The following is a 25569-nucleotide window of genomic DNA, read 5'->3' as shown; positions in this document are numbered from 1 at the left end:
GTAGTTTATAATAATAAAGCTAGTAAAGTTTTCATGATATGGTTATTGTAAGACATCACTTAATAGTTACTTTTTAAAGCCTGTATTTTCTTAAACATCCATTTTACAACGTTTTAATTATTTTACATTCATTCATAAAGATATTTTCTAACAAATTATTTTGCATTTAATAATACTGAAACAAGATGAAAGAATCAAGAGACTTAAATGCTTTGCTAATAACTACATCTATCACAGATTCTTGCACATTTATACCTACTGATTAATCAGAATAGCTATAACTAAACTTAAAAATGAAACACTTAAGTTTGAATATACATGCTAAACATTAAAAAGATGTATTCCAAGCCAAAACAAAAATGAAACACTTAAGTTTGAATATACATGCTAAACATTAAAAAGATGTATTCCAAGCCAAAACATTGGAACTTTTTTGTTTCTGTAAAACTTAAAGATAACTGGTCTATTTAAGTCATTTTTAGCTATCAATTTATAAAAAGAAGGAAGCATTGCTTAAATTATTTTTTGATAACTTCTATGGTAAAATATGGATTTTTTTCCAAATTCAGATGTTATTCTATTTTAGAAACTGCAGATTTAAAATATTAAGAAATATATTTCTGCAAATAATCCATCTTAAATGTGAACCATAAGAAACTCTACTTCTTTTAAATTCTCATCTACTGCAAGGGGTGAAGTAAATCATCTTACAATTTAGTAAAGAGATGCTGACATAAAACAAATTATAAATAAGTAGTAATGATGACTAACACCAAATCTAGTAGTTCTCATTTTTACAGTTTGGAAACAATTTTCATGGGAAACTTTATAGAGTTTTGATCCTTAGTTATAGATAAGCAAATTTTGTTTAATTAATCAAGACAAATAGTAGAAAAAGCATTTTATTTATATGGAAAAAGCTACAGTAAGATCTGTAAAAGGTGTCAATATAATATTGCCTATACAGAAAAAAACTCAAATGTGAATAGCAACAAATAAAAGTTACACATCTTCCTACTTAGCAGTGCAATTAATTCACATTTTAATAAAGTTAAGTCAAGTATAATAAAATCAAAACAAGTGTTTCTCCATAATCAATATACTGAGAATTACAGTGTAAAGATCATTTCAGGTTTAAGAAATCTGCAATCAATCTACAGAATATCCTAAGACAAGGGAGACACATTAATTCTTTTAATTATCAGCTGTTGGCATTTTTCAATACTGTTCACAGGATAAACATAATGAGTTGACATACACGTAAATAGAATATATTTAGTCTATACAGTAAAAAAATACAAATTATAAAGTGAGCTAACAAAGAATGAAATCTGAATACAGATTTATAAAAGTGACAACTTCTCAGACAACACATACAGTATTTCTTATGTAAAAACATCTAGTTTCAGCAAAAAATAATTTGGTTGCTTTTCAGCTGCATTGTAGATCTTGTAAGCTGAAGATGCAGATGTCCAAGTTCCTTAAAAACCATGATAAATGTCTTTCTCAATGCATACAAAATGATAAATGCTCTCATCACAGTCTTAAGGGTACTTTTGGAAGTTTTGTCTTGCTTCAGAAATACATTTAAAGTGGGCAAAAATCAAAAGGTTTCATGGTACAATGAAACAGTAAACAGTGCTCAATTTACTGCTAATGTTGAAAAAATCTAGATTTTACAGTACTCTGTTATATACGAAAGATTTTTTTTTGATTTTACATTGCATATTTCTGAGTCCATTCTCTTGCATGTCTGTTGTATCTGTAGGCATACAAAAGGACACAATGAAACATACAAATCTAATCTTTTGTAAACACTGTCTATGAGAACTATACATCCTACATTCTCATGCCTTTATTTTTTTAAGATACAGTCTCATTGCCTCAGTTGGCCCTGTAAATGTCTTGCCTCAGCTGGGATTACAGGCATACACTGTCACATATGGCTCTTCTCAATCTTACTTGCAATTACCATACCTATACAAACTATTGAGTCAGTGTGACACAGACTCATGCACAGATAAAACAGAAAACAAATGATTATTTTTAACTCATGGATTTCCTGGTGAGCCATATGAAAATGTACCTAACATATAAAAAACAAAACAGAGAAACTAACTTGTAACAGAACTCTACTAAAAAGCCAACTCAATGAGTATTATCTGCAAAATCCAAAAAACCTATAGTCAAGTAGCTTTCAGGCAGTTTGAAAATGATTGGTCTGAGTGGGCAAAGAGCTCAATTCCCTTCTCAGGAAGAGATAGAGAACACAATACATAATCCTCTTCAATCGCTAAATTCTTTCATTTTTAATCTATTGTCTAGAATTATAAATAGATATTGCGCAAATACTAAACATCTACAACTCAACAATAGATGGAAAAAACGTGAACATTTTTCTATAAAAAGTCTACCTGATTAAAGAAGATAAATTCAATTTGAGCATAATTAAATATACTTAAAAATATAAGGATAACACCCATGTCTTGGCAGACTGTACAGAGATACACCAAAATGGAAACTAATAGAAGTATACACTTACTTTTCTTTGTCTGATTTATAGATTTGTGCAATATCTGGTACTAAGGGGTCATCTGGATTAGGATCACAAAGTAGAGAACATATGGACAATAAAACTAGATTTAAAAGACAACATTGTATTAGATAATGATCCTTCTACTTTATATAACTTACACATGAAAATAATTTTACAAAATATAGGTAGTGAACTATAAAACACAAAAAAGAAACCATCAAATTAAATTTATACTATAAATATAATATATAACTTTAGTAGTAAATATCACTGATTTTCAAAATTATAAAATTATGATATATGAGAAAATAATACTCCTTTTGAAGTTTCAAACTCTATTTGAATTTTTTTATTTAAAAAATGTGAACCTACAAAGTAGCTATTAACAACCTTTTAAAGAATGCTTTACAAAACAAATTCTAATTAACAGTTTAAATCATTTTGGACATTATACTCATGTGGCACTTTACTCTGGTTAAGCAGACTATTTTAAAAAAGATTTAAAAGGTTTTTTAAAATTAATCTTTTATTCCATGTGCCTTATTTGTGTTACATGCATTTAAAATATGAACTATCATTCAATAACTTGGTATTAAAAAATATAAACAAAAACTGAAAAATATTGGTTGCTATCCTATGTCAAAATACTGAAAGAAGCAATTATACTTACCTGCAACAGGAAGGAACAAACTCCGGTCCTCTTTATCTGCTCTGCATGCACTGACTACTTATAAGGAGCACACGGGGCCTCTGAAACAATCTCCCATTTCCGCCCTCTTTTCCAATACCGTGTTTCTTTTATCTTTTCCTACTCTTTCCGATTCAAACGTGAATTTCTAATCTCTGCCAGCTGTACCTCAGCAAAGAATTACTTTCAAAAACATATAAAGAACTCAAAAAAATCAGTCCTCCCAGATTTAAAGACCCAATCCAAAAATGGGCATCTGAGATGAAGGTACACTTCTCAGACGAAGAAATACAAACAGAAAATAAATATGTGAAAAAATGCTTAACATCACTAGTTATTGAAGAAATGCAAATTAAAACACTGAGATTCTACCTCAACCCAGAAAGAATGACTGTCATCAAGAAATGAACCAATAACAAATGCTGGCAGAACTGTGGGAAAAAAGGGACCCTTTTCCACTGTGGGAAACTGGTGGAAATGCAGACTGGTACAACCACTGTGGAAATCAGCGTGGAGATTCCTCAAAAAACTAAGACTACAGGTCCCATTTAACCCAGCTATTCCCCTTCTGGGTAGCTTCCCGAAAGAACCGAAAACATCATACCACAGCGATATATGTGCACCCAGTACAATTTGTAATGAGACAGATTTTGGAAACAACCTAAATGCTCATCGATTGAGGCATGGATAAAAAAAGATGTAGTATTTATATACAATGGAGTACTACTGCTCAGCCACAAAGAAGGATCAACTGGAGACTTTTATAGGTAAATGGATGCAACTTGAGACCATGCTCATTAGTGAAATAAATCAGACAGACGTGTAAACATCATACTGTCTCACTAGTGTGAGAAGCTGAAAAAAATATGTATATGTATACATATATGTACACATAAAAATAATAAAGATAGTTATACTAGTGATTTCTCTGAGTTCATTGATGAGAAAGATTTGTTCTGGTATCTTTCGGACAATTGAATACAGATGTCCTGTGCTCTGGGTGAATGATTTGGGGATGACAATGTGCAATGTATGTGCCATTGCTGCCCCATTGATGTGACTGAAATTTTGTTTTCAGTTTTTCTTTTATCTCTTTGAAATAAAATGGATTAAAAACATTTTTTAAAAGGTATTAAAAAAAAACAGTGAATTTCAAGAGCACAAGTTACTCTTAAATGTGCGCTGGGAGTGTGGTCCAGTGACAGAGCACTTGATTAGCATGTTTGACACCTTGGGTCCCATCCCTGATACTAGGTGGGAAGAAAGAAAGGGAAATGGTACCAAGGACCAAGGAAAAAACAAATATTTCATCTTCTTCATTGTCCACCTGTCCAATAAAAGCCTTGTATATTAAACTGACAGGGTAGACTTTCTGGCTCACTTATATCTTTGGAATGCTTTCAGAATAAACTCAGAATAAAAAGCAAAATAGGATGCAGAATTAAGTGAAGAAAATAACAAGTAAATCAGTGAGGTCTGAGCTGCTAAGCAAGAGTGAAATTCCTCGTCTCCCCACTCCTGCTGCTATGACCTTTTTGCCCTGATTCCACCATCACGAGAACAAGCCGAATGATTTCAGATAAAAAAGTAGCAGCTGACATTTACCTGAGTGCTCATTACGTGTCAGATGCATGGTGAGCCTAGAGCATGTAGTAGTGCCATCATAATGCATTTCACATACGTGTAAACTGAAGCTATTTAAATTCTCAAGAGACAGTTTCCAGAAGCCAAGGACACTACTTTTTGTAAAAAGCTACCAATGTCAGAAGATAAGTACTCGGCATCTGGCAGTCTGCCATTTCTTTTAAATGATAAAGACTTAGCTGTTCATGCCCAATGACACTGATTTTGTGACACCAATCTAGGGAAGAGTACATTAGTTTGAATAACCATTTCACATAGATTCTTTTTTTAAGTGTACAACAGATTCACGATGAGAAAGACTTAAAAAAGGAAACTAGAATCTGTATGAACATTTTAAATACGCATTTTAGATCAGAAAATTTCTAGTCATAAATAATTGCCCCCAAAACTTATTTACCTAATACTTAAAATGGTTATGGCTGTGTAACTCTGCTTCAAATAAATGTCATCATTTTTGAAAGTTATATATTCAGGTAGCACTTATTTAAATAAGAAATGACCACAGATTCTTCCCATGAATCCTTCAAGAGAATAATTTTCTTTAATTTTAGAAAAAGGGAAAATGAGGTAGTTACTTCAGGGGCAGAGACTTCTACCTCCAACTATATTTTTCCAACTGGTGGCTCTCTTGCATTAAAGAAGTGCTGCCACCGTAAATAGTTTTGGTAATAAAACAACACTGACTTTCCAAGACCAATGTATACAACTGCAATTTAGCAAACAATGTAATACATTTGTGAAAGTTGAGATTCAGCAATGGATTATGTGTCAGTCATTATACTGATGCTATTGATTATTCAAAATTTACACTAACATGCTACCTTACTGTAAAATTCAAAATACTCTGTCTTTCCTTTCTAAACATTTATTTCGTCAGCCAAATCTGGTTTTGTTTGTTTAAGTAAAACATCTAGGGGCTGGGAATTTAGCTCAGTGGCACAAGCGCGTGCCCGGCAAGTGTGAGGTCATGAATTTGATTCCCAGGTACGAAAAAAAAATAAAATAAAAATAAGTAAAACATCTATAAAGTTTTACTCATTACTGTCAATACATGGTTCCACTCAGTGAATGGGATAAGTGGGCCCAAATCTTTTCAATTCTCTGTCTTTCCCTCTTTTTCAAAAGACAAAGTCCAAGTTAAAAAGGTGTCAGTCAATACAGTTATTCTTAAATTTCCAATCTAACATTTTAAATCTCTTCTCATTTTATAACTTACATTTGCCCATTCACATCCTACACATCTCAAAAGCCAATTATAAAAGGCAGAGTAATATAAGAACAAAACAAAATTAAAACAGGAAAAGTACAGTAGATTGGTCTTTTTAAAACACTGGTCAATAGAGTCTCATACTACATTTTTCCAGTTTTACTATTACCAATGGTTCTAAATTAGATAGTTGATATTACCTTTTGATACAGTCAAAGCTGGTGACCACTGTGACCTCAGGATATCAAGACAAATACTTCCATTACTGTTTATGTTTGGATGGTAAATTTTTGTTGTGAAAGCAATCTAAATGTAAAAACAAAACAACAATATAGTGACAATGCATGAATTATGAACACAACAGAATGAATTTGCTCTAGGGTAAAACATCTTTAACTTTACACAGCCTTAGAAATGCATTTATTTAAATTGAATGAGTGTCTTCTTTGGGGTATAAGCAGTTCTAGCAACTGAGAATTTAAAAGTAACTCCATTGCCCTGCTGCCTCCCCAAAGAATTAAGAAATATGTTGGAGTAAGAAATAAGTCAGTCTATACCACCTGACATGACTGGGTGAATGGCACCTGGAGCAATTAACTTGGTTTTCATCACACCTCAAAGTAATCCTGCTCTTCATCTGACTATCCGGAACACCTGTAAGGTCCAGCTGGCTTTAAACACAGGGTGTTGAACTTATTTCAGGGCCAAGTTGAGAGGCCTCAGCTTATTGTCTGTCCTAAGACATCCACCAAGATTCCTACTTTTTCCCAGGAACTGCTGTCATATGTCATACATATGATTTTAATCAGGTGCTTCAAAAAATCTAACAGTTTTTCCTGAGTGACAGATCTGTTCACTCTTTTTCCTCCTTCATATCCCCATAATTTGCTTTCTAAATCTTTAGAGCCTGTTATATAAGCACATTAAACATGTTCTTATCTCCCCTAAGTGTTAAATGACAGGAGTAGGATATATTTACTTTATATCCCCACTGTAAGCAGGACAGTGTAGGTGCTCAATGAATGCTTGCTGAATACTTTAAAAGAAAAGGTCAGCTTTGGAAAGATAATCACTTGCACAGAAGTTTGACTTCTGACTATATAAACTTCCCTTATTACATGCACATACACACACAAAAAGGCAAGAAACCAGTTTACACAGCAGAAAGTAGTCTTTTGTTTTACAAATATAATACAATATTTGAGCGAGAAAGCATATTTTGGACTCACTGGTTTTATAGGACAGTTTGAGCATGGTCTTAACATCATGAAATCATCTCTGGAAAAAGAATAAAATCTCTGACATGGGAGTCACATTGATCACAAAAATAACAATACCTTTGGTGGTTTAAAAGGATAGTCTGTCGGAAAATGTACAGTGAGAAAGAAGACTCCACCTTGATATGCGCTGTCAGGCTGAAATAACAAAACAACGTGTATCACTGTTTGATTACTGTATTTATTTAATTGCTTAAAATGATTAATGTACTTGTTTAATAACTTAAAATGATTTTCCTGTGTTTGAGAAAATACCATCATATTTTAGATGCTTTCATGAAATATTATCAGTTTGAAAATAATGCAACATTGAGTCACGGGTCCAGTCGTTTACCTTGAGACAGGCACCCTTTTGCAGGTATGTAGGAAGATTTTCCAACTATTATGCCAACATTAAAAGTTTAACACAAAACAAAAACACAAACAGTGGTGCGATCTGCATAAGCAAATCTGTTCACGGTATTTGGGCTGACTGCTTTACTTCTTTGAAAGCAAACCAAGTATCCCATTAAGCACACTTTACATGTCTTCTGTTTAAAATTGTGTAATGCAGAGACCAAGAATAGGGACATATTTCTTTTTTGGAAGTATACACTGATGTCTGGAATTATTTTTGAAATTTTAAAGAGATGGTATTAATATTTGTACTACAAATGAGTTATTTTAATTAAAAGGCAAGTTCAGTCAAGAGTTGTCAATATTTTTAAACCCCCTTTCTTTTTCTGAGAAAAAATTAAATATATGGATGACTGATAATTATAACTAACTGTACACATGGAAAATAATGCAATGTCTTCATATATACAAGTGTGACAGTAAAAAATGGTAATTAACAAAAAAATCTGTTCATGAGTATAATACTTTTCAGATCAGTACATGTGAAGACTGCTGTGAGAAAGATAATTTTCTGGAGCAGTAATCAGTATAAATAAAGGATCCTTGAAGTTACTGTTCTTACCTTTTTACTTATCAAACCTAAATTCTGATGGTCACATAAAGGCCAAAAATGGGGAAGAGACCCAGTTTAACCAAAGAAACACCTAAATGACACCTAATTTATCTTTCAACTTTTTGTAGATTTTTGTTCATTTTTTAAAAATTTTATTTAAAGAGAAAAAATATCTCTCAACTCTTCATTTAGTACCAGTTTATGAAATAACGTAGAAAATACAGAAAGTCTCAACTTAAGTAAATTCAAAATCCATGGGATTATCAAATTAAAAATTGGGCCAGAGATTTAGCTCAGCAGCACAAGTACTTGCCTGGCAAGGGCAAGGTCGTGAGTTCAATCCCCGGTTTAAAAAAAAAAAAAATTAGAGATCAACTTAAGAAAGACTTAAATTTGGTCATTTTTAAAATGACCACTAAGAAATATTCGTAACATTACAAGTAAAGGAAAGACACCTTAAAGACAAAAACAAAACAATGACAGCACAATATACCTAAAATTTTAAACTTTTCATATTTTCATATTTAAATACATTGTTGTATTAATATTTTGGTAATAAAGGCAAAGACTGTTATTCCTTCCTTCCTTTAGTTTCTGTCTAGATATTAGAGGGCTGTATTGTATAATTATTCTTACTATGTGTTGTTTAATTCTAGTTCATAAAAAGTTACAAAGAATGAAGAAAATGTACGCAAATTACAGTGATAAATACAGTCTGCTCACATATTCAAATGATTATGCAGAGCACTTAAGTGTACATGCTTATTAAAATAAGGGAGACTATAACTCCAACTGTTATCATTTACTATGTGATTCACTTAAAAAATATTTATGAAAGGCTAGCATTCAAATGGCAAGGATAGGTTTTAATGATAGCATTTTGAAGGTTCTTAGTAAGGAATGCAAAACACAGAAATGGCTAGATTCTTACTGAAACTGTTATATAAGGAATGATCAAACATATGACAAATGTTTAAATTTTTCAAAAGTTATTATAGTGTTTTCAAAAGACACACTGCCATTAACCCCTACCCCAAATACCTCCCTTCGGTTTGAACACACTTATCGCACCACACTTGCCACTTCCTGCAGGAGTTTTGAAGTGCTCTTTTGTGAGTGTCTTTATGGTGTAATCAGAATACGATGGCTGCTGCTGCTGAGCGCCATCCAAGGGAAAGGCGGGCCTCTGAGAACATCAGCGTGTGTCCTCATCTACCTTGTTCACCAGACAGGGCACCTGCAACTTCTGGCTCTTCCTCGAAGTCAAAATGACTACGGAAGACACGTTTTGAATCAATTCAGGACACTGAGGCAGGCACAAGGGCCCAACTAAAGACATTCATGAAAGACAACTTCCAGAACTAAGTGTGCTCAAATGCAGAGGGTATATTTTGAGAGTGATTAATGGAAATGTGACTTTTATTATAATACTTTTTGAAACTTTAAAAGTTCACTGTATTTTTCAATATACCTTATATGCTGTACTTTTACTCTCTAATATAACAATGTAAAAATTTAGCACTTTAAGATAACTCCAACAATCTTGCTTTGAAACTCAGTAATTTTTTGTTGTTTTTAATTGAAATAGAAGACAATATGGTTAAAAACTCTATGACTTAGTAGATAAAGCTCCTTCTGGGAGGAATAAGTGAGTGATGTACAGCAAAATAAGTGATGCAGGTTCTATCACCCAGAAAGCAGGTTTGATCTGACAATGAATACTCTTATTCAACTAGGTTTTTACTCACAGAAAGTCCATTTCAAGTCATTACTGTCGTATGTAGAAAGAAATACTGTTAACAAAGATAGTAAGTAAACAAAGGTAGTAAGTATTAGGAGCCAATTACAAAACAGTAGGTGATTCTGTGTCTAACACTGTCCTGCTGGCTTGAATCATTGGTGATACCTCCAGAACTGTCCTATCTGGCAGCTTGTACTACCTGTAGTACAAATGGATCGAATTACTTTTATAGGACTTTTCACTAATAAAAATAATAAAAAGCTATCCGATAGGACATACATGTACTACCAGTAGTCCAAGCCATTTGGCAGCGAGATACATGAACTATATAGCCCAGTCATAAATGTGTTAAGACAATGCTATAAAACTAAAAAGCCACAAACTCAAAGGGTATCAAACATAAACCCATTGTATATTAATCGATTCTCTTTCACAGAAAAAAACAGTGATGAAACTTACCATGAACTGGTTCTTATTACTTGCAGGAATTCTATTATTGGATTGGATATTTCTAGCTTTGAAAATCTAATCATATCCTCCAATCCATGAGGATATGAGAATAGTAGTATTTGCTTATGGACCTAAGTGTTTGCAAATTGTGGGTGACCCATTACTGTGTGTAATGACATAGGTGTTGACAAAGGAAAACATCACAGTGATCCTAGTGTTTGCAACCAATGCTTCAGAAAAACACTATAAAGCTTTACACATGTTTTGCTTCCTGGGTGATTCAGACTACACGGAAATTCCTCCTTACTCACAAACATGTGATCAAAGGTGAAGAGGTAAGAATAAAGTACAGCTCTGGGGATGGATCTCACATATATGAATCATACTTACAGGCCCCATAATAGTTGCTTGCCAGTGGAACACTGAAACAAACAAAGGAGTTTGGGAGTTACTTACAGATGTTCAAGCCTGTATTTTTAATGCCATCAAACACCCTTACAAAAGAACAAAGCTTACAGTCATCTCCCACAGGTCCAGCTGAACAGTGAGCAGGAGGATCGCGCTGCAGATCACTTAATTCCTGAAGGAAAGCAAAAATACTTCAGGTCAATTCTTTTTTCAAGAAAATAGGTATTGTAATCCATTCAAACATAAACTGTTAACTTCAAGATTATTTTTGCAATTCTATTCCAAGTAAGTAAACAAAATGTACTCTGTGACTGATTGAACAGCATGAAAGATGGTACTAAATACCTTTTTGATAACAGCTCCAACCCTTGAAAAGATTAAATGGATTAAAATATTAAATGTTTTTCTTCAACTGTTAAGTAGATAGTACATAGAGAACCTTTTAAAAGGGGCGGGGGTTCTGCCTGGGGATGTAACTCACATGTGAGGCCTTCTTCGGTTCAAATCACCAGCACTGTTGGGAGCCGCAGCCCCGAGCCCGGTCGCCTCACTTGGCGGACGTGAGGCCTGTAGTAAAGAGTGAGGCCTGAGGTAGATTACCCCTCCCATCGAATATGTTAGTTTCCTGCTTACCGCGTAAACAACCCGCTCAACAATATAGTCTGCCTGGCAACTGATGATGTTAGCCAATCAGCTTGCCTTGCTTACTTTAACATGATTGGACACTGTACCCGTATATATACTGGTGCCACCCCTGGGCGGAAGAGGAAGCCAGATAGAAGCCCGGAAGTAGAAGCCCAAAAGGAGCCGCGGAGAGCGGACCGGTAGAGGCTTTGGGGCAGGCTGAAGCACAAAAGGAGCCGCGGGGAGCGGACCAAAGGAGGCTTCAGCTGGGAGAACCCAGGGCAGGCTGTACGGAGAAGGAAAATAAAAAGAAAAGGTTGTCCACTACCAGACTTTGTCGTGTGTCCTTCCTGCCGGCCGGGAGCGGACATCGACATTTGGAGGCCCGCCCGGGGACTGATCACCCCCGCGACGTGGAAGTGGACAACGCTCCAGTACAGAGCTGCGAGACAGGTGAGTTGGGGATAAGCCTGGGCTCTGGGTGGCGCGCACCTACAGGGCTTTTAGACTCCCCTCAGGCTCACGCGTAAGTGGCGGATTCCTTGGGCCTCACGCGGTGAGTAACATATTAAAAGATGGGAAACATGTTAGGTAGCAACACTAAGAGCGAGGGTGGTTGTGGAGAAAGCTCTCAAGAGCTTACAAAAGTACGCAGGGTATCTGAGCAGGCCCAGTCAGGGAGCTCCCGAGAGGGGTCCGTCAAGGGGAACAAGGATGCTAAGGAGGAGGACGGGGCTCTAGCCTCGGAGTCGTCTGACTCCGAGGACGAGGGAAAGTTGAATGGCAAGGAGGCCAAAGAGACCAGCTGTCAGGAGCCTAAATCGCTCAATAAGGAGTCGCAGGGTTCTTTTCCAGCGTTGCCCCGCGAATTGCGCTCTGCTCAACCTGGTCTGCGGAGGAGTAGAGAGCTCCTGAGCGCTCCCCGGCGCGAGAGGGAGGCGAAGCCTTCCGCCCCACTTTGGGGGCCGTTTCCGGAGGCGATCCCTCGCCGCGGGGCGGCCGCCCGGGAGCTCCCTTCCTCTTCGCCAGAACAGGAAGTGATGCACGGGCCCCCATTTTCCGCCCAATCACGGCCGCTGTCTTATGCTCCGCCGCCGGCAGGTCGGTATTTTTACAGGCGGCTTTGGCAGGGGGGACGCTTGTCTCATGAGGTACATCCACCTGGGATAGATAGTGGCCCCTACGGGATATTTCCTGTACAAGTAGCTATGGGCCAGGGACGCAATGCATGGGAGCCTTTTGAGATAAAGCAGATTAGAGAACTTAAAAATGCAGTTACAACCTTTGGGCCGACTGCGCCTTACACCATTGCCATGCTGGAGAATCTGTCTTCTGGGCCCCTCACCCCCGAGGACTGGATTCAGCTGGCAAAGGCGTGTCTGCCCTCGGGCAGTTACCTGGATTGGCGAGCCTGGTACGCAGAGTTCTCTGCAGAGCAGGCTGAGAGAAACGCCAATCGAGGAAACCGGGGGTGGAACAAGGAAATGCTTATGGGAGAAGGTCGGCACGCTGATGACCAGACCCAGTTCCCCGGCGCTGTCTATGAGCAAATCAATGCCATAGGACTCCGCGCCTGGAAGCAAGTAAGTGGTGCTGGAACAGCCTCCTTGTGTCTTTCAAAAATAATTCAGGGTACCACAGAGCCATTTGTTGACTTTGTGGCCCGAATGCAAGATGCTGCCGATAAGATATTTTCTGATCCGGGAGTGGCTCAACCGCTGGTAAGACAGCTGATTTTTGAGCAATGTACAAAGGAGTGCAAGGCAGCGATAGCTCCTCATAAGAACAAGGACCTCAATGCCTGGATTAGGATATGCAGAGAGATAGGGGGGCCGCTCTCCAACTCGGGAGTGGCTGCTCTCCTGGCCGCGGCTGTACAGCAGAGGGGACCTCGCGGGTTAGAAGGGGAATGTAAGGCTAAAGGGTGTTTTGCCTGCGGGGAGCCAGGACACATTAAACGTCACTGCCCAAACAATGCAGATGCTAGGCCTCGCCCTAGGAATGAAGAACCATATGTTTGTGGGCGATGCAAGAAGGGATCACACAAAGCTGAGGAGTGTAGGTCGGTCTTTGATGCTCAGGGCAACCGTATTTGTGGACAAGATGCTAGAGAGCCAAAAAACGGCCAGAGGGGGCCCCCTTCACAGGCAGGCCCCCGCCCCAGAGACAGGACAGCTCAGGATGGCAGCCTTCAACAAGGGCCACCCCTGGGTCAGCAGGTGTGGACCTCAGTGTCGCCTCCAGACTTATACAGAAGGTCACCATTAGGATGGATGGCGTTAGGACCCTAAATGACATGCAAAAGCTATTGGGAGACATTAATTGGATTAGGCCATATTTACATATACCAAATTCAGATCTCAAACCCCTGTTCGACCTTCTGAAGGGAGACCCAGATATAGCCTCCCACAGGAGGCTCACTCCTGAGGCAAGAGCTGCCTTACAGAGAGTAGAGGAAGCCTTAGGTGGGGCTACCTTACACAGAATTGAACCAGGGCGACCCTTTGATGTCTGTTTGCTACAGACTAGTCTACAGCCTACAGCGGTGATTTGGCAGAAAGGACCACTACTGTGGATACACCCTAAGGTCTCACCTGCAAAAGTCATAGAGCATTACCCGGAGGCAGTCGCTTCATTGGCCCTTGAAGCGCATGATAGAGCTGTCCAACATTTTGGCTCAGGACCACAAGCCATCCGAGTACCCTATACCGCCAGCCAGATCAAGACCCTGGCTGCCTGCATAGATACTTGGGCCATTCTGAGATGTGTTTTCCATGGGGATATAAACAATCAATACCCTAAAGACCCTATCTTGTCATTTGTCACTCAGCACCCTATAATTTTTCCAAAGGTTACTGCCTCTGAGCCATTAGTCCCAGCAACTACAATATACACAGATGGCTCCAAGACGGGGATAGGCGCCTATGTGATCCTAGGCAAGCCCCCGGTTACCATACAATTTGAACCAGATCAGCCTCAGGTGGTGGAACTGCAGATCGTTAAAATGATTCTTGAACGGTTCTCAGAGGCCATTAACATTGTCTCCGATTCTAGGTATGTGGTCAATGCTATGCAAGTGCTTGAGACTGCCGGTTTAATTAGATCCACTTCCACAGTGGCTGGACTGTTCCTGTCTATCCAGACATTGCTTCAGAACAGACACCATAAGGTCTTCACCACCCACATAAGAGCACATACATCCCTGCCAGGGCCTATGGCACAGGGGAATGCGGCTGCTGACACTGCCACTCGCCCGTTATGGATTTTTACCTTACTAACACCAATCGAGCGAGCCCGTGCCTTCCATGATAAATTTCATGTTAATGCCAGGACACTAGCAAACCATTTCCATGTTTCTAGAGCAGATGCACGAGATATCGTGCGACTATGTGACTCCTGTGCCACATACAAACCTGCCATACCGATGGGAGTAAACCCTCGAGGTTTGATCCCTGGTGATGTTTGGCAGATGGACATCACACATATACAGGAGTTTGGGACTCTTAAATATGTTCATGTTTCCACAGACACCTGTTCTCGCGTCATATTTGCAACAGCAGAAACAGGTGAAAAAGTGTCTAATGTGATCAATCATTGCCTGGCGGCTTGGGCCACATGGGGCAAACCAAAAATATTAAAAACTGATAATGGACCAGCCTATATAGGCAAAGCTTTCAATGAGTTCTGCAAAATGATGGAGGTTCAATTAAAACATGGTATCCCATACAATCCCCAAGGTCAAGGAATCATTGAGAGGGCTCATAGAAGCCTCAAAGAAATTTTACAAAAACAAAAAGGGGGAGTAGGCCAAGGCCTGGCCCCAAAGGCACGATTATCCATGGCACTATTCACACACAATTTTTTAAATTTAAATAATGATAATCGCTCCCCAGCTGTGGAGCACTGCAACCCTTCCCCCAACCATAAAGGGTGGGTGAAGTGGAAAGATGTCCTGACAGGACAATGGATGGGCCCGGATCCGGTAATCAGCTGGAACCGAGGCGCGGTTTGTGTTTTCCCTCAGGAACCGGGACGAGAACCACTGTGGATACCGGAGAGACTGACACGGGCAACAAAGCCCTCGACTGAAGATCAGACCTGCCCTACTAGAGATCCATCACAGACCAACCAATAAGATGAATAGAAATAGCGGTAGCCCGAAATGGACAAGAAGATCCTCAGGCATATGCATGGCTCGCTCGCCTAGCCTACGACCGAGTCTAGGGACGGTGAGCTTCCCACACTCCTCCTCTAAAAAATTATGATATAGCAGGGTAGATGAGTCAATGACGGGTAAGAGCGTGCCTCCCCAGCATGACTCGACCTAAGCCAGGCCCTACCCCATCCTGCACGTAAGCCGCTGGACTGTTAGATGCTGCCCAGGTCTAAATTTCTCTCCGAGGGGATTTCTTTACGGAGAGGAAATGAGTGCAAGCTTGTGTGCATCCAGGTTCCGTCCAGTTTGTGCCTGGCCCTAGAAAAAGGACGAGGGCCTCAGGGCCTTGGCAGACCATGGGACGGCCGACCAGGGTCTAAGCCAAGGACCTACGGTGGGCCTACGCATAGGGCATAAGCCTCTGCACCCAGTCCAGGAAGGGCTACGATGCGCACATTCATAAAAAATAAAAAAGGGGGAGATGTTGGGAGCCGCAGCCCCGAGCCCGGTCGCCTCACTTGGCGGACGTGAGGCCTGTAGTAAAGAGTGAGGCCTGAGGTAGATTACCCCTCCCATCGAATATGTTAGTTTCCTGCTTACCGCGTAAACAACCCGCTCAACAATATAGTCTGCCTGGCAACTGATGATGTTAGCCAATCAGCTTGCCTTGCTTACTTTAACATGATTGGACACTGTACCCGTATATATACTGGTGCCACCCCTGGGCGGAAGAGGAAGCCAGATAGAAGCCCGGAAGTAGAAGCCCAAAAGGAGCCGCGGAGAGCGGACCGGTAGAGGCTTTGGGGCAGGCTGAAGCACAAAAGGAGCCGCGGGGAGCGGACCAAAGGAGGCTTCAGCTGGGAGAACCCAGGGCAGGCTGTACGGAGAAGGAAAATAAAAAGAAAAGGTTGTCCACTACCAGACTTTGTCGTGTGTCCTTCCTGCCGGCCGGGAGCGGACATCGACACAGCACCATACAAAGAACAGTAATAACTAGGTCCTAATTCCAAGGGGTTACAGTCTACTAAGAAGAGTAAAGGGTTGGCAAGAAGGATGTTTAAGGAACAACTGGAAGCGTAAGTGGAAAGAAAAACAGAATGCAGTCAGGCCATGTTTTAAACCTTCATACATGGATGCAAATGCTCCTTCAGGGGGCTGGGGATTTAGCTCAGCGGCATAAACGCCTGTCTTGCAAGCAGGCAGTCGTGAGTTCGATTCCTGGTACTGATAAAAAGGAAAAAGACAAAAAAAAAAAAAACCCCAAATGCTCCTTCAAAGGAAGGAGCCCCGAAAGGACATAGCTTCAGAGCTGGCCTGTCCTGGACTGGGTATCCAGTTCAAACACAACTGGCTATGGCTTCAGGGAAAGCACTTACCTTCCGTAGCTTCAGCTGGGAAGGAACTAATCACCCTCAAATATAAAGGAACAAATCCAGTACAAAAAACTAATTGAAGAGACATACTTTGGAAGATCAAAGAATGTCCTGGGAAAGTGATGTCTAAAATAAACCCTCAGGACTGAGTGGGAGTTACTCTAGGGGGAGACGAGTGACAGCATGAGATGGGAGTGGTGTAAAATGAGCTTGGAAAGGTGGGCAGAAGTCAGGCAGAAAACAGAGCACAAGATATATCCTAGCAAGGAGCTGCGGTATCATATCAAGTTTACTTAAAGGGGTTTTAAAGAGTTGCGTGCTCTTATTTAAAGGATGGTTTTGATGCTAAGGATGAAAAATAGGAGAAGGTATAAGAATAGTTACTACAGGTAAGAGAATTGGAGGATTAGAGAAGTGGCAATGAGATAAAACATGACAGGTTTGAGATTTTCTTGTTTTTTTGAGATTGGGTTTTGCTATATAGTTCAGGCTAGTGTAGAACTCTATGTAGCTCAAGCTGACCTTAAACTCACAGTGAGCTTCCTATCCTCCCACCTTAAGAGTGCTAGGATTGCCGATCTGTACCACGATTGCTAGCACAGTTGAGATATTTTGAAAGGCCTGCCTATCACAGGATGTATGGTTAATTAATGTGCAGAGGCAGGACAGGTCACATACAGGTATAATGAAGATTAGTGGCAGCTAACACTAACTTGGTGTCTTAGTCAGCCTAACAGGTGGGTATTGTTATGTTCTTCATTTTAGATATGAAGATTACCAGCGATACCTCACTATATGCTCACATAACTGCTGCAGATGGGAGTGGAATTCAACTCCAGGCAACCCAACTTCTCCCATTTTAGCTACACAAATATACAAAAGATGTAATCTGCTGAAAATAGGGACCACTAGAAAACAAGCTGATTTGAAGAACAGACATGTGAAGTATGTAATCCCTGTGATATTAAAAAAAAAATCCAGTATACAGGACTAGAGCTCAAAGGAAGGAAGGTTAAAAATCAGAAAATCATTGTGCATACCTGCTGTTTAAAACTGTAGAAGTGGCGTAAACTATTCATAAAAAGACATACAAAGAAACACTGCATTTCATCAAATGCAAGATGTTATGAACTATTAATTGCACCATTGCTTTATGCACCAGTAATTAAGGAAAATGCTGATTATAAGCCATCATCAACAAGCCACTAGACTTTAGAAATATTACAATTAGAAAAAGGTGTATATAAAGAATTTAGAAAAAAAGCAGACCTCCAAAATTCAAAGACCCAATCCAGAAATGAGCATCTGAGATGAATACATAGTTCTCAGATAAAGACATACAAATGGCAAATAAATACATTAAAAAATGTTCAGCATCATTGGTCATTAGAGAAATGCAAATTAAAACCACACTGAGATTCCATCTCACTCCAGAAAGAAAGGCCAGTATAAAGAAAACTACCAACAACAAATCCTGGAGAGACTGCAGGGAAAAAGGAACTCTCCTGCACTGCTGGTAGGAGTGTAGACTGGTGCAACTACTGTGGAGATCAGTCTGGAGACTCCTCAAAAAGCTGGGATTGGAAGTCCCATTCAACCCAGCTATTCCACTTCTAGCCATATTCTCAGAAGAACTGAAAACATCATACCACAGTGATATATGTGCACCTATGTTTATAGCAGCACAATTTGTAATTGCCAGATCTTGGAAACAACCTAAATGCCCATCAACTGAGGAATGGATAAAAAAGATGTGGTATTTTTATACAATGGAATACTACTCAGCTTATAAAGAATGATCACATTGAGATATTTATAAATAAACAGACACAACTTGAGACCATACTTGTAAGTGAAATAAATCAAACTCACAAATGTAAATACCGTATTGTCTCCTTCGTGTAAGAAACGGTTAAGAGTACGTAAGATACCAAATCCTTAAAGGATAAGAATCTGCTCAAAGAGGAAAAAGAATATCTCAGGGAAAATATGAAAAAGAAAAAGGGAAAAGAAAAAATATCTAAAATTATAAACACATTTAGGATAGTTAAGATGATTGTGCTACAAATTCTCTAAGTTCTTGGAACAAAACAGTTAACATTCATAGGATTGGAACAATTTTGCATGTTAGTGTCTGGTGATCTGAGGAACTCTTGAAGATCATTATGTAAAATAACAACCTTAGTTATGCTCCTACCACCTTGTTTTGAAGGCCTGTATGGTCACCGTTTGGGTTCTTTGCTATCGTTATTTGTCTTTTTTGTTTCATGTTTTTCTAAGAATTTGTTTTGTTTTATTTTTCCCTCTAATACAGAAAGGATGGGTATATACAGAGAGGCTTATATCTGCGTAGAACTTCTAAACAGTTTACAAGAATCGATTATATTACGTGTAATGAAATAAACAGCTACTTTGAAGAAAAAGAGACATTATGGTATCTATTACTGATGCCGTATTGTCATGCTGTAAAATCCAGTAATGCTTTTATTCTTTGTTCAGAGTGGTTTTAGTCTGTTTTGTATTGTTTAATTTCGACATACATGAAGGTATGGACAGCTATTTTGAAGAGAGTAAGAGACATTATGGAAGCCATTGCTGATTTTCCTATTGTCTGGTTTTGAAGGCCTATAATTTAGAAGAAAACAAGAGACATTATGGTAGCCACTGTAGAATTATTGTGTTGCTTTGAAATCTGAGTCACTTACATTGTTTTCTTCTGATCTGCTTGGTTCCATTTTGGTATGTTTAGTTTTAACCTCTTTAAAATAAAAAAGCAGAAAATAATAAAAATAAAAAGGTACACCTTAGAATCACTGTAATATGGTAATTACAACAATAAAGTTCAGTGCTCTAACAGACAATAAGAGAAGATAATAAAGGTTTTCCTAAGAAAGTGATCCATGAGCTGAGGAACGAGCCAAGCACAAGTTTAGGTCCCTTCCACATCTCACGTTCTTTTTCAGATCAGAGCCTGGTACTTTTCTGACCGGGGTGTGGGGAGGGATGTGGGGGGTGTTTGCTGCTGCTGCAGGTTTTGTTTCTTTGTTTCTTTGTTTGCTTGCTCCCTCTGTGGTTTATTGACACAAGGTCTCTTATGTTGCTGGGGCTGGCCTTGAACTTAAAGCAGTCCTCCTGCCTCAGTCACCCAAGTGCTGTGATTACTGGTATGTGCCACCATGCCGCCAGTGGTTGCAGTTTTTTTTAATAGTTGGCATTGTTTGTTTGCTTCCTAATAAGAATTAACAAGCATAGTTAGCTGGCTCTTTGGTCAGGAAGTAAGAGAAGAATATTCATCTTCAATTTAACAGTAATGATTAAAAGCAAAGTTTTAAAGTTCAATTTTGGGTGCTATCACTAACTTGCCACATGATTTTAGAAAAATAATGTTTTTCACTCCAAATCTATTTTATTTCAGATAAAGCAGCATCACTACTTTCATCCAGTTTCTATGATAGTCACACAAAATGATACATTTCAGATGTTCAGTGGTCTCCAGAGCACAGTAAACACTCAAATTAAATGTTAATGTGAAATTAATAACAATGATGAGAGCACCCAAGCAGCTTCAAGAGATGGCCAGAAGAGCAGGCTCCAAGTCATATCCCATTCTAGAATGACTGTGCTTTACAACAGTTTTCTAGTTTGGCTTTTTGGGAGATTGCTTCTGAAATCATTCACGTTTTCTAAATATTAATGTAAACAATACTACTTGGCTCTCATTTTAACTAGGAAACTAGTCAATCAGAAGTCGTGGCCTTTCTTAAGATCTTAAGATTGTGTGGGCCCAGGAGCGGGGGATGGTTGGGTCTTTCACTATTGGGGCCTTGCGGTAATTCTGGGCCTGCTAAGCGCCTACACCAAGCACTACAGTGTGATCAACCAGGCCACCCTACAACTACCCAGTGTCCGGAGACGATGGCACATGCCAGACGTGCCCAAACACCCCCAGAATCCCCCGGATACAGCTTGGGGTGGCTGCAAAAATTGTGAGCACCTCTTTCCATGGACAGGAAGTAGGCCCTCTCTCCGGCTCCCCATAAAAGTGTGAAAACACACACACACAAAAAAAAAGAAAGAAAAAAAATAAAAGAAAATGACCATCCCTAGGTGTGGTTTTAAAAAAACTGTTAATGGTCTGCTTGTATATATTTTACTGAGAGAATAAGTACATAGAAATAAATCTTACAGACAGAAACACATACAAATTATTTTAATTTATCAGTGACAAGACAAAATCATACTTTAGTTGGAATAGCCCAGAACCATATTCAAATGTCAGGCTGTTCTTTTACTTTTAGTATTATATAAAGTGAAAAAATGATCCTGTTCTTGTTTTGTTTTTATATTTCACTCTACCTTCTCTTTTAAACAAGGTAAGGTCAAAGAAAAGAGAAAACAAGCTAACTACTGTACAGGTGGACTCTTCAGTTGTCTTTAAGTAAAGCTCACTATTATCAAAAAGAATTAGACAATGTCAAATATCCTTAACATTTACTTGGATGTTATTTATTACTAATGATTTCAGTCAGCCCTGTATGGCAAGTCATACATTTTGTACATTTTGGGAGGACCGACGTTTTTATTCATCCATGTGTCTGGAAAGATAACCTGTTTACTGTTTGAAAATATATAACTGGAGGTGTGATGTGTATATGCAGATAGAAAGACTAACAGAAAGCAAAGGACATGCTATACATATACCTTCCCTCACTTACAAAAATACAAATCTTAAAAACAGAAAAGTGAAGATGCTTTAGAAAATTCTGAGGTGAGCGAGTCACATGCCTGTCATTTCAGCACTCTGAGACTAAGGAAGAAGCTCAAGCTGCAAGTTTGAGCCCAGCCAAGGCAAATGTACTGACTTAGCAAGATCCTGCCCAAAAATACAGTGAGAGGGCTGAAGATATATGCAGCTTAGTGTGAAGGCCCTGGGTTCAGTGCCAGTACTGCAAAAAACAAACAAATAAAAATGCGCTAATAATGTGAAAATATAAAACTTACCTAAACTACAACACCCCCAAGCACCATTTTTTGCACTTAACTATTCAGTAGCTAGTGTACTTTTAGATGATATAAGAAATAAAGATTCTTCTAATTTTTCTCAAGCCACCTTATTACCCGAGTTATGCTTTCTCTGAAGTAGCTTGTATTCTTGTCTATTTCTAGCATCACAGCCACACACTGGTATTAAAAAGAATTTAGTGATTTTGTAACTATTTAAAAAGGATATGCTGGGGTTAGCAGTCTTTCCCCTACTAACTACTAAAATGTAGTTAAGTGCACCATCTCTTTCTACGAATTGACACAATTGTAATACAACTTATTAAGACTATAGGATTCTCATAGGAACCCTGCTTAAATCTACACAGCTCACTGCTAATGCAAATCTCTCTAAAGAAATATTTAGCTTAGAATTTTTCTGTAATTACAACATAGTCCTATAGTTGTAAGAAAAACTAAATTACAATGTCTTTAAAAATGTTTTAAAATTTCTGACAGATTTAGAGAAAAATAAGGTTAAAAATGATACGAATAACATATTCAACTTGATTTAACAGCAGTAGGAACATAAAACATACATTATTTTTGTACTAATGGGACATTTTACAAATATTTATCATGTATTTGGGACAAAAAAAAAAGCTTAATAAATCCTCCCAAAAGCCTGAAATAAGCCATATTCTCTGATTAAAATCATTGAAAAATCAACAATGTAAAACACTTATCTTCAAAACCAATCACCACAAACATCTAACAGTGTAACAACTGTAAGGAATAACTTCGGATCGAGACTTCTACCTCTTGAACACTTCTTCCTATTCTACCACTATCCTGAAATCTAAGATGAACCTCACAAAAAGCTTCCTAAAATTGATTTCATGAGCATGTTTTGCCTAGACCTCTATGTAGCCATGCTTTTATATTAAGCTGAATTTAAAATTTTCAAATTAAATCATTTAAAATCATTCTTTTTAAAAGATTTATTTACATGTGTATCATCAAAGAAAAACAAAGCAAAACAGTGATTTGCAGGAAAAAAATAGCACAATGTACAGTTAAATACCCGTGAGACCACTGCCCAAACCAAACCACCGTTAACACGTTAGAATAGGTCTACTCACAGCTCTACTGGCAGTTTAAGCATGTCACTCAACCTCCAAAGGAGCATTCACTGAGATACAAACATTAGATGGTAATTTGGTAATAACTGTGAAAGTAGAAAATGTGTATGGCCGCTGATTCGGTAATTTCATCTCATGGAAATAACTGCAGATAGCTAAATACATATGTAAGGATGTTCAGTGCGACAGCTTGTAGAATTATGTGAAACTGAGAATTACCTAACAGGCCATCCATAGGAGAATGTTTCATAAAATAATACTGTCATATTATGAAATAGAAGGCAGCCACTGAAAAGAATCAGATAGGTATGTATTTGTTGATAATGAAAGATTCTGAGTGAACAGTGTTTCAATGAAAAACATGAGTTACAGCAGAGTATACTCATTATGATCTCACAATATGCAAACTAAATATGCACAAAACCCAAATAGATTAGAGAACACACTGAACTGTTAATAGCAGCTTTCTCTGGGATAGTTTGCTACTTTTTTAACTTTACAGCTTCTATATTGTTTTAATTTTTCATAGTACATTCATAACTTTTCAAAGAAAAAATCAAATTTTTATTCACTTCAGAGGACAGGAAATGGCATTGCTTTTTACCTCCCCATATATTTTAAACATCTTTTCATTAAAATCTTTTTTAGAAGACAATGAAAGACTGTCACAAATTGGAGAAGAAATACTAAGACCCAACAGCTAAATCCAATATGAGACCCCAAATTTGGATCCTGGAAGAGGAGAAGGATGCTAGTTGAAAAACTGGTCTGAGGTTTAGTTTTTAGTAATCCCCCCAGTTACTTTCCTCATTTTGATAAATGTACTAGGTTATATAAGCTGCAAGTATCTGGGGAAATTAGGTGAAGGATGTCTGTGAACTTTCCTTACTATTTTTGCAACTTTTCTGTAATATTAAGTCACTTCAGAACAAAAAAAATGTAAAACTTTTTATACATATTCCAAAATTGTATTCACTATTTTCTTTCTCATATTTGCTTCTTTTTCTGTATTCTCAATTCTGTTAAAGGAATACTAACTGCAGTTACAAGGGTTAAAATTTCCATTTTTCTGACAGTTTTTCTCTTGTCCTTGTGAGATGGAGAGTACGATACATTCTGCTTTGCACTGCCCATTATAATGCTTTGCAGTTACCTCAATAATCAGTTACAGTTACTATAGCTGCTCCTCAATATTCCATGCATTACTTGCATAATAATTTTTAAAAGCAAAGCTTTTTTAAAATTTTTCCTCATTAAGAAAATCTCAGTGCTTCCCCCACTGCTTATTACTGACCAAACTCCACCAATGAAGGTCTTTTAACTTCCTACTCCCCTACATCTATACTTTTAGTTGAAGGGTCCCCTTCAAAAATTTTCCTGAGCCAAGGAACTTCACTGGGTTTTCTAAAATACTTTTAGGAGATCTATAAGGTCAAACTCAATAACACAATAAAACTAAGATGTTACAAATATTTTTCACTGTATCTTACAAGTTTACAGGGGTGTTTGCCAAAGAACTGGTGTCATGGATTTTGTAACACATTGAATGAATAAGTAAATGTGACAGTCTATCTGATATTTAGCTTGTGATGGTATTTTAACATGTGTAAAACAATGTTATTCTTCCTTAATTGTTTTTGTTTTAGAAAAGTATAATTATTTTTTATTTTAAAATGTGACTTACAGCATGTGCAAGGCCCTGGTTCAATTCCCTCCATTGCTTCCACTCAAAGAAAAGTCGTTTATATTAGCATGTAATTGGTTTACTATAATTTAAAATTATTATTTCTAAAAATTTTCTACACAATAAAAATATCAATGCCTACATTACTGTTACTTCTCTGTTGCTGGAAAAACACCAGACATCCACAACTGACAGGAATTTTTGGCTCATGGTTTTAGAGGATACAGTCAGTCAGCCATAGCTGGCTGGCTCCAAGGCAGAAAAGGCCTTGCAGCATTGCAGGGTGAAGGGAAGCTGCTCAACCAAGCCAGGAAGAACAGACAGAAGGGAGGAGCCTGGGACAATAATAAGCCCATTCAGTAATATCTCCAGTGACCCAAATCTCCTATCTCCACTTTCAAACCTGAGAACTTTTGGGAACATTTTAGATTTAAACCGTAACATTTTGCCCCTGACCCACCAAAGCTCATTTCCATATCACTATGCAAAAATGCATTTAATCTACCTCTAAAAGATTCACCAGAGTCCTAACAGTTCTAGCACTGCTGAAAAAAATCCAAGTCCAAAGTTTCCTTTGAGCTACAAGCACTCATAAAATAAAATTTAGAAAGTTAAATGCTCCCAACACATATCGGCAGAGGAAACATTACCATTATGAAAGAGAAGAATAGATAGAAAGAAATGGGTCCAAAACAAGACTAAAACCAATG

General features: G+C 38.1%; 1 protein-coding gene across 1 annotated transcript in view; it reads right to left on the bottom strand.

Moving 5' to 3' along the window:
* Positions 1–886: 886 nt before the first annotated feature.
* The window catches only part of Ube2d1 (ubiquitin conjugating enzyme E2 D1), a 42832-nt gene continuing 18149 nt past the window's right edge, over positions 887–25569 (bottom strand). The window contains exons 2-7 of the mRNA XM_063239522.1: positions 11009–11072; positions 10883–10914; positions 7413–7490; positions 6276–6381; positions 2543–2636; positions 887–1762 (exon numbers count right to left, since the gene is read on the bottom strand). Coding sequence (XP_063095592.1) covers positions 1717–1762; positions 2543–2636; positions 6276–6381; positions 7413–7490; positions 10883–10914; positions 11009–11072 — 420 coding nt within the window. The 3' untranslated portion in view covers positions 887–1716. The remainder of the gene's footprint in view (positions 1763–2542; positions 2637–6275; positions 6382–7412; positions 7491–10882; positions 10915–11008; positions 11073–25569) is intronic.

Source organism: Cavia porcellus, unplaced genomic scaffold (genome assembly GCF_034190915.1).
Source record: "Cavia porcellus strain 051 isolate PalLab524CR breed Dunkin Hartley unplaced genomic scaffold, mCavPor4.1 scaffold_28, whole genome shotgun sequence".
NCBI lineage: Eukaryota > Metazoa > Chordata > Mammalia > Rodentia > Caviidae > Cavia > Cavia porcellus.
This window is presented reverse-complemented; position numbering and strand designations above follow the sequence as displayed.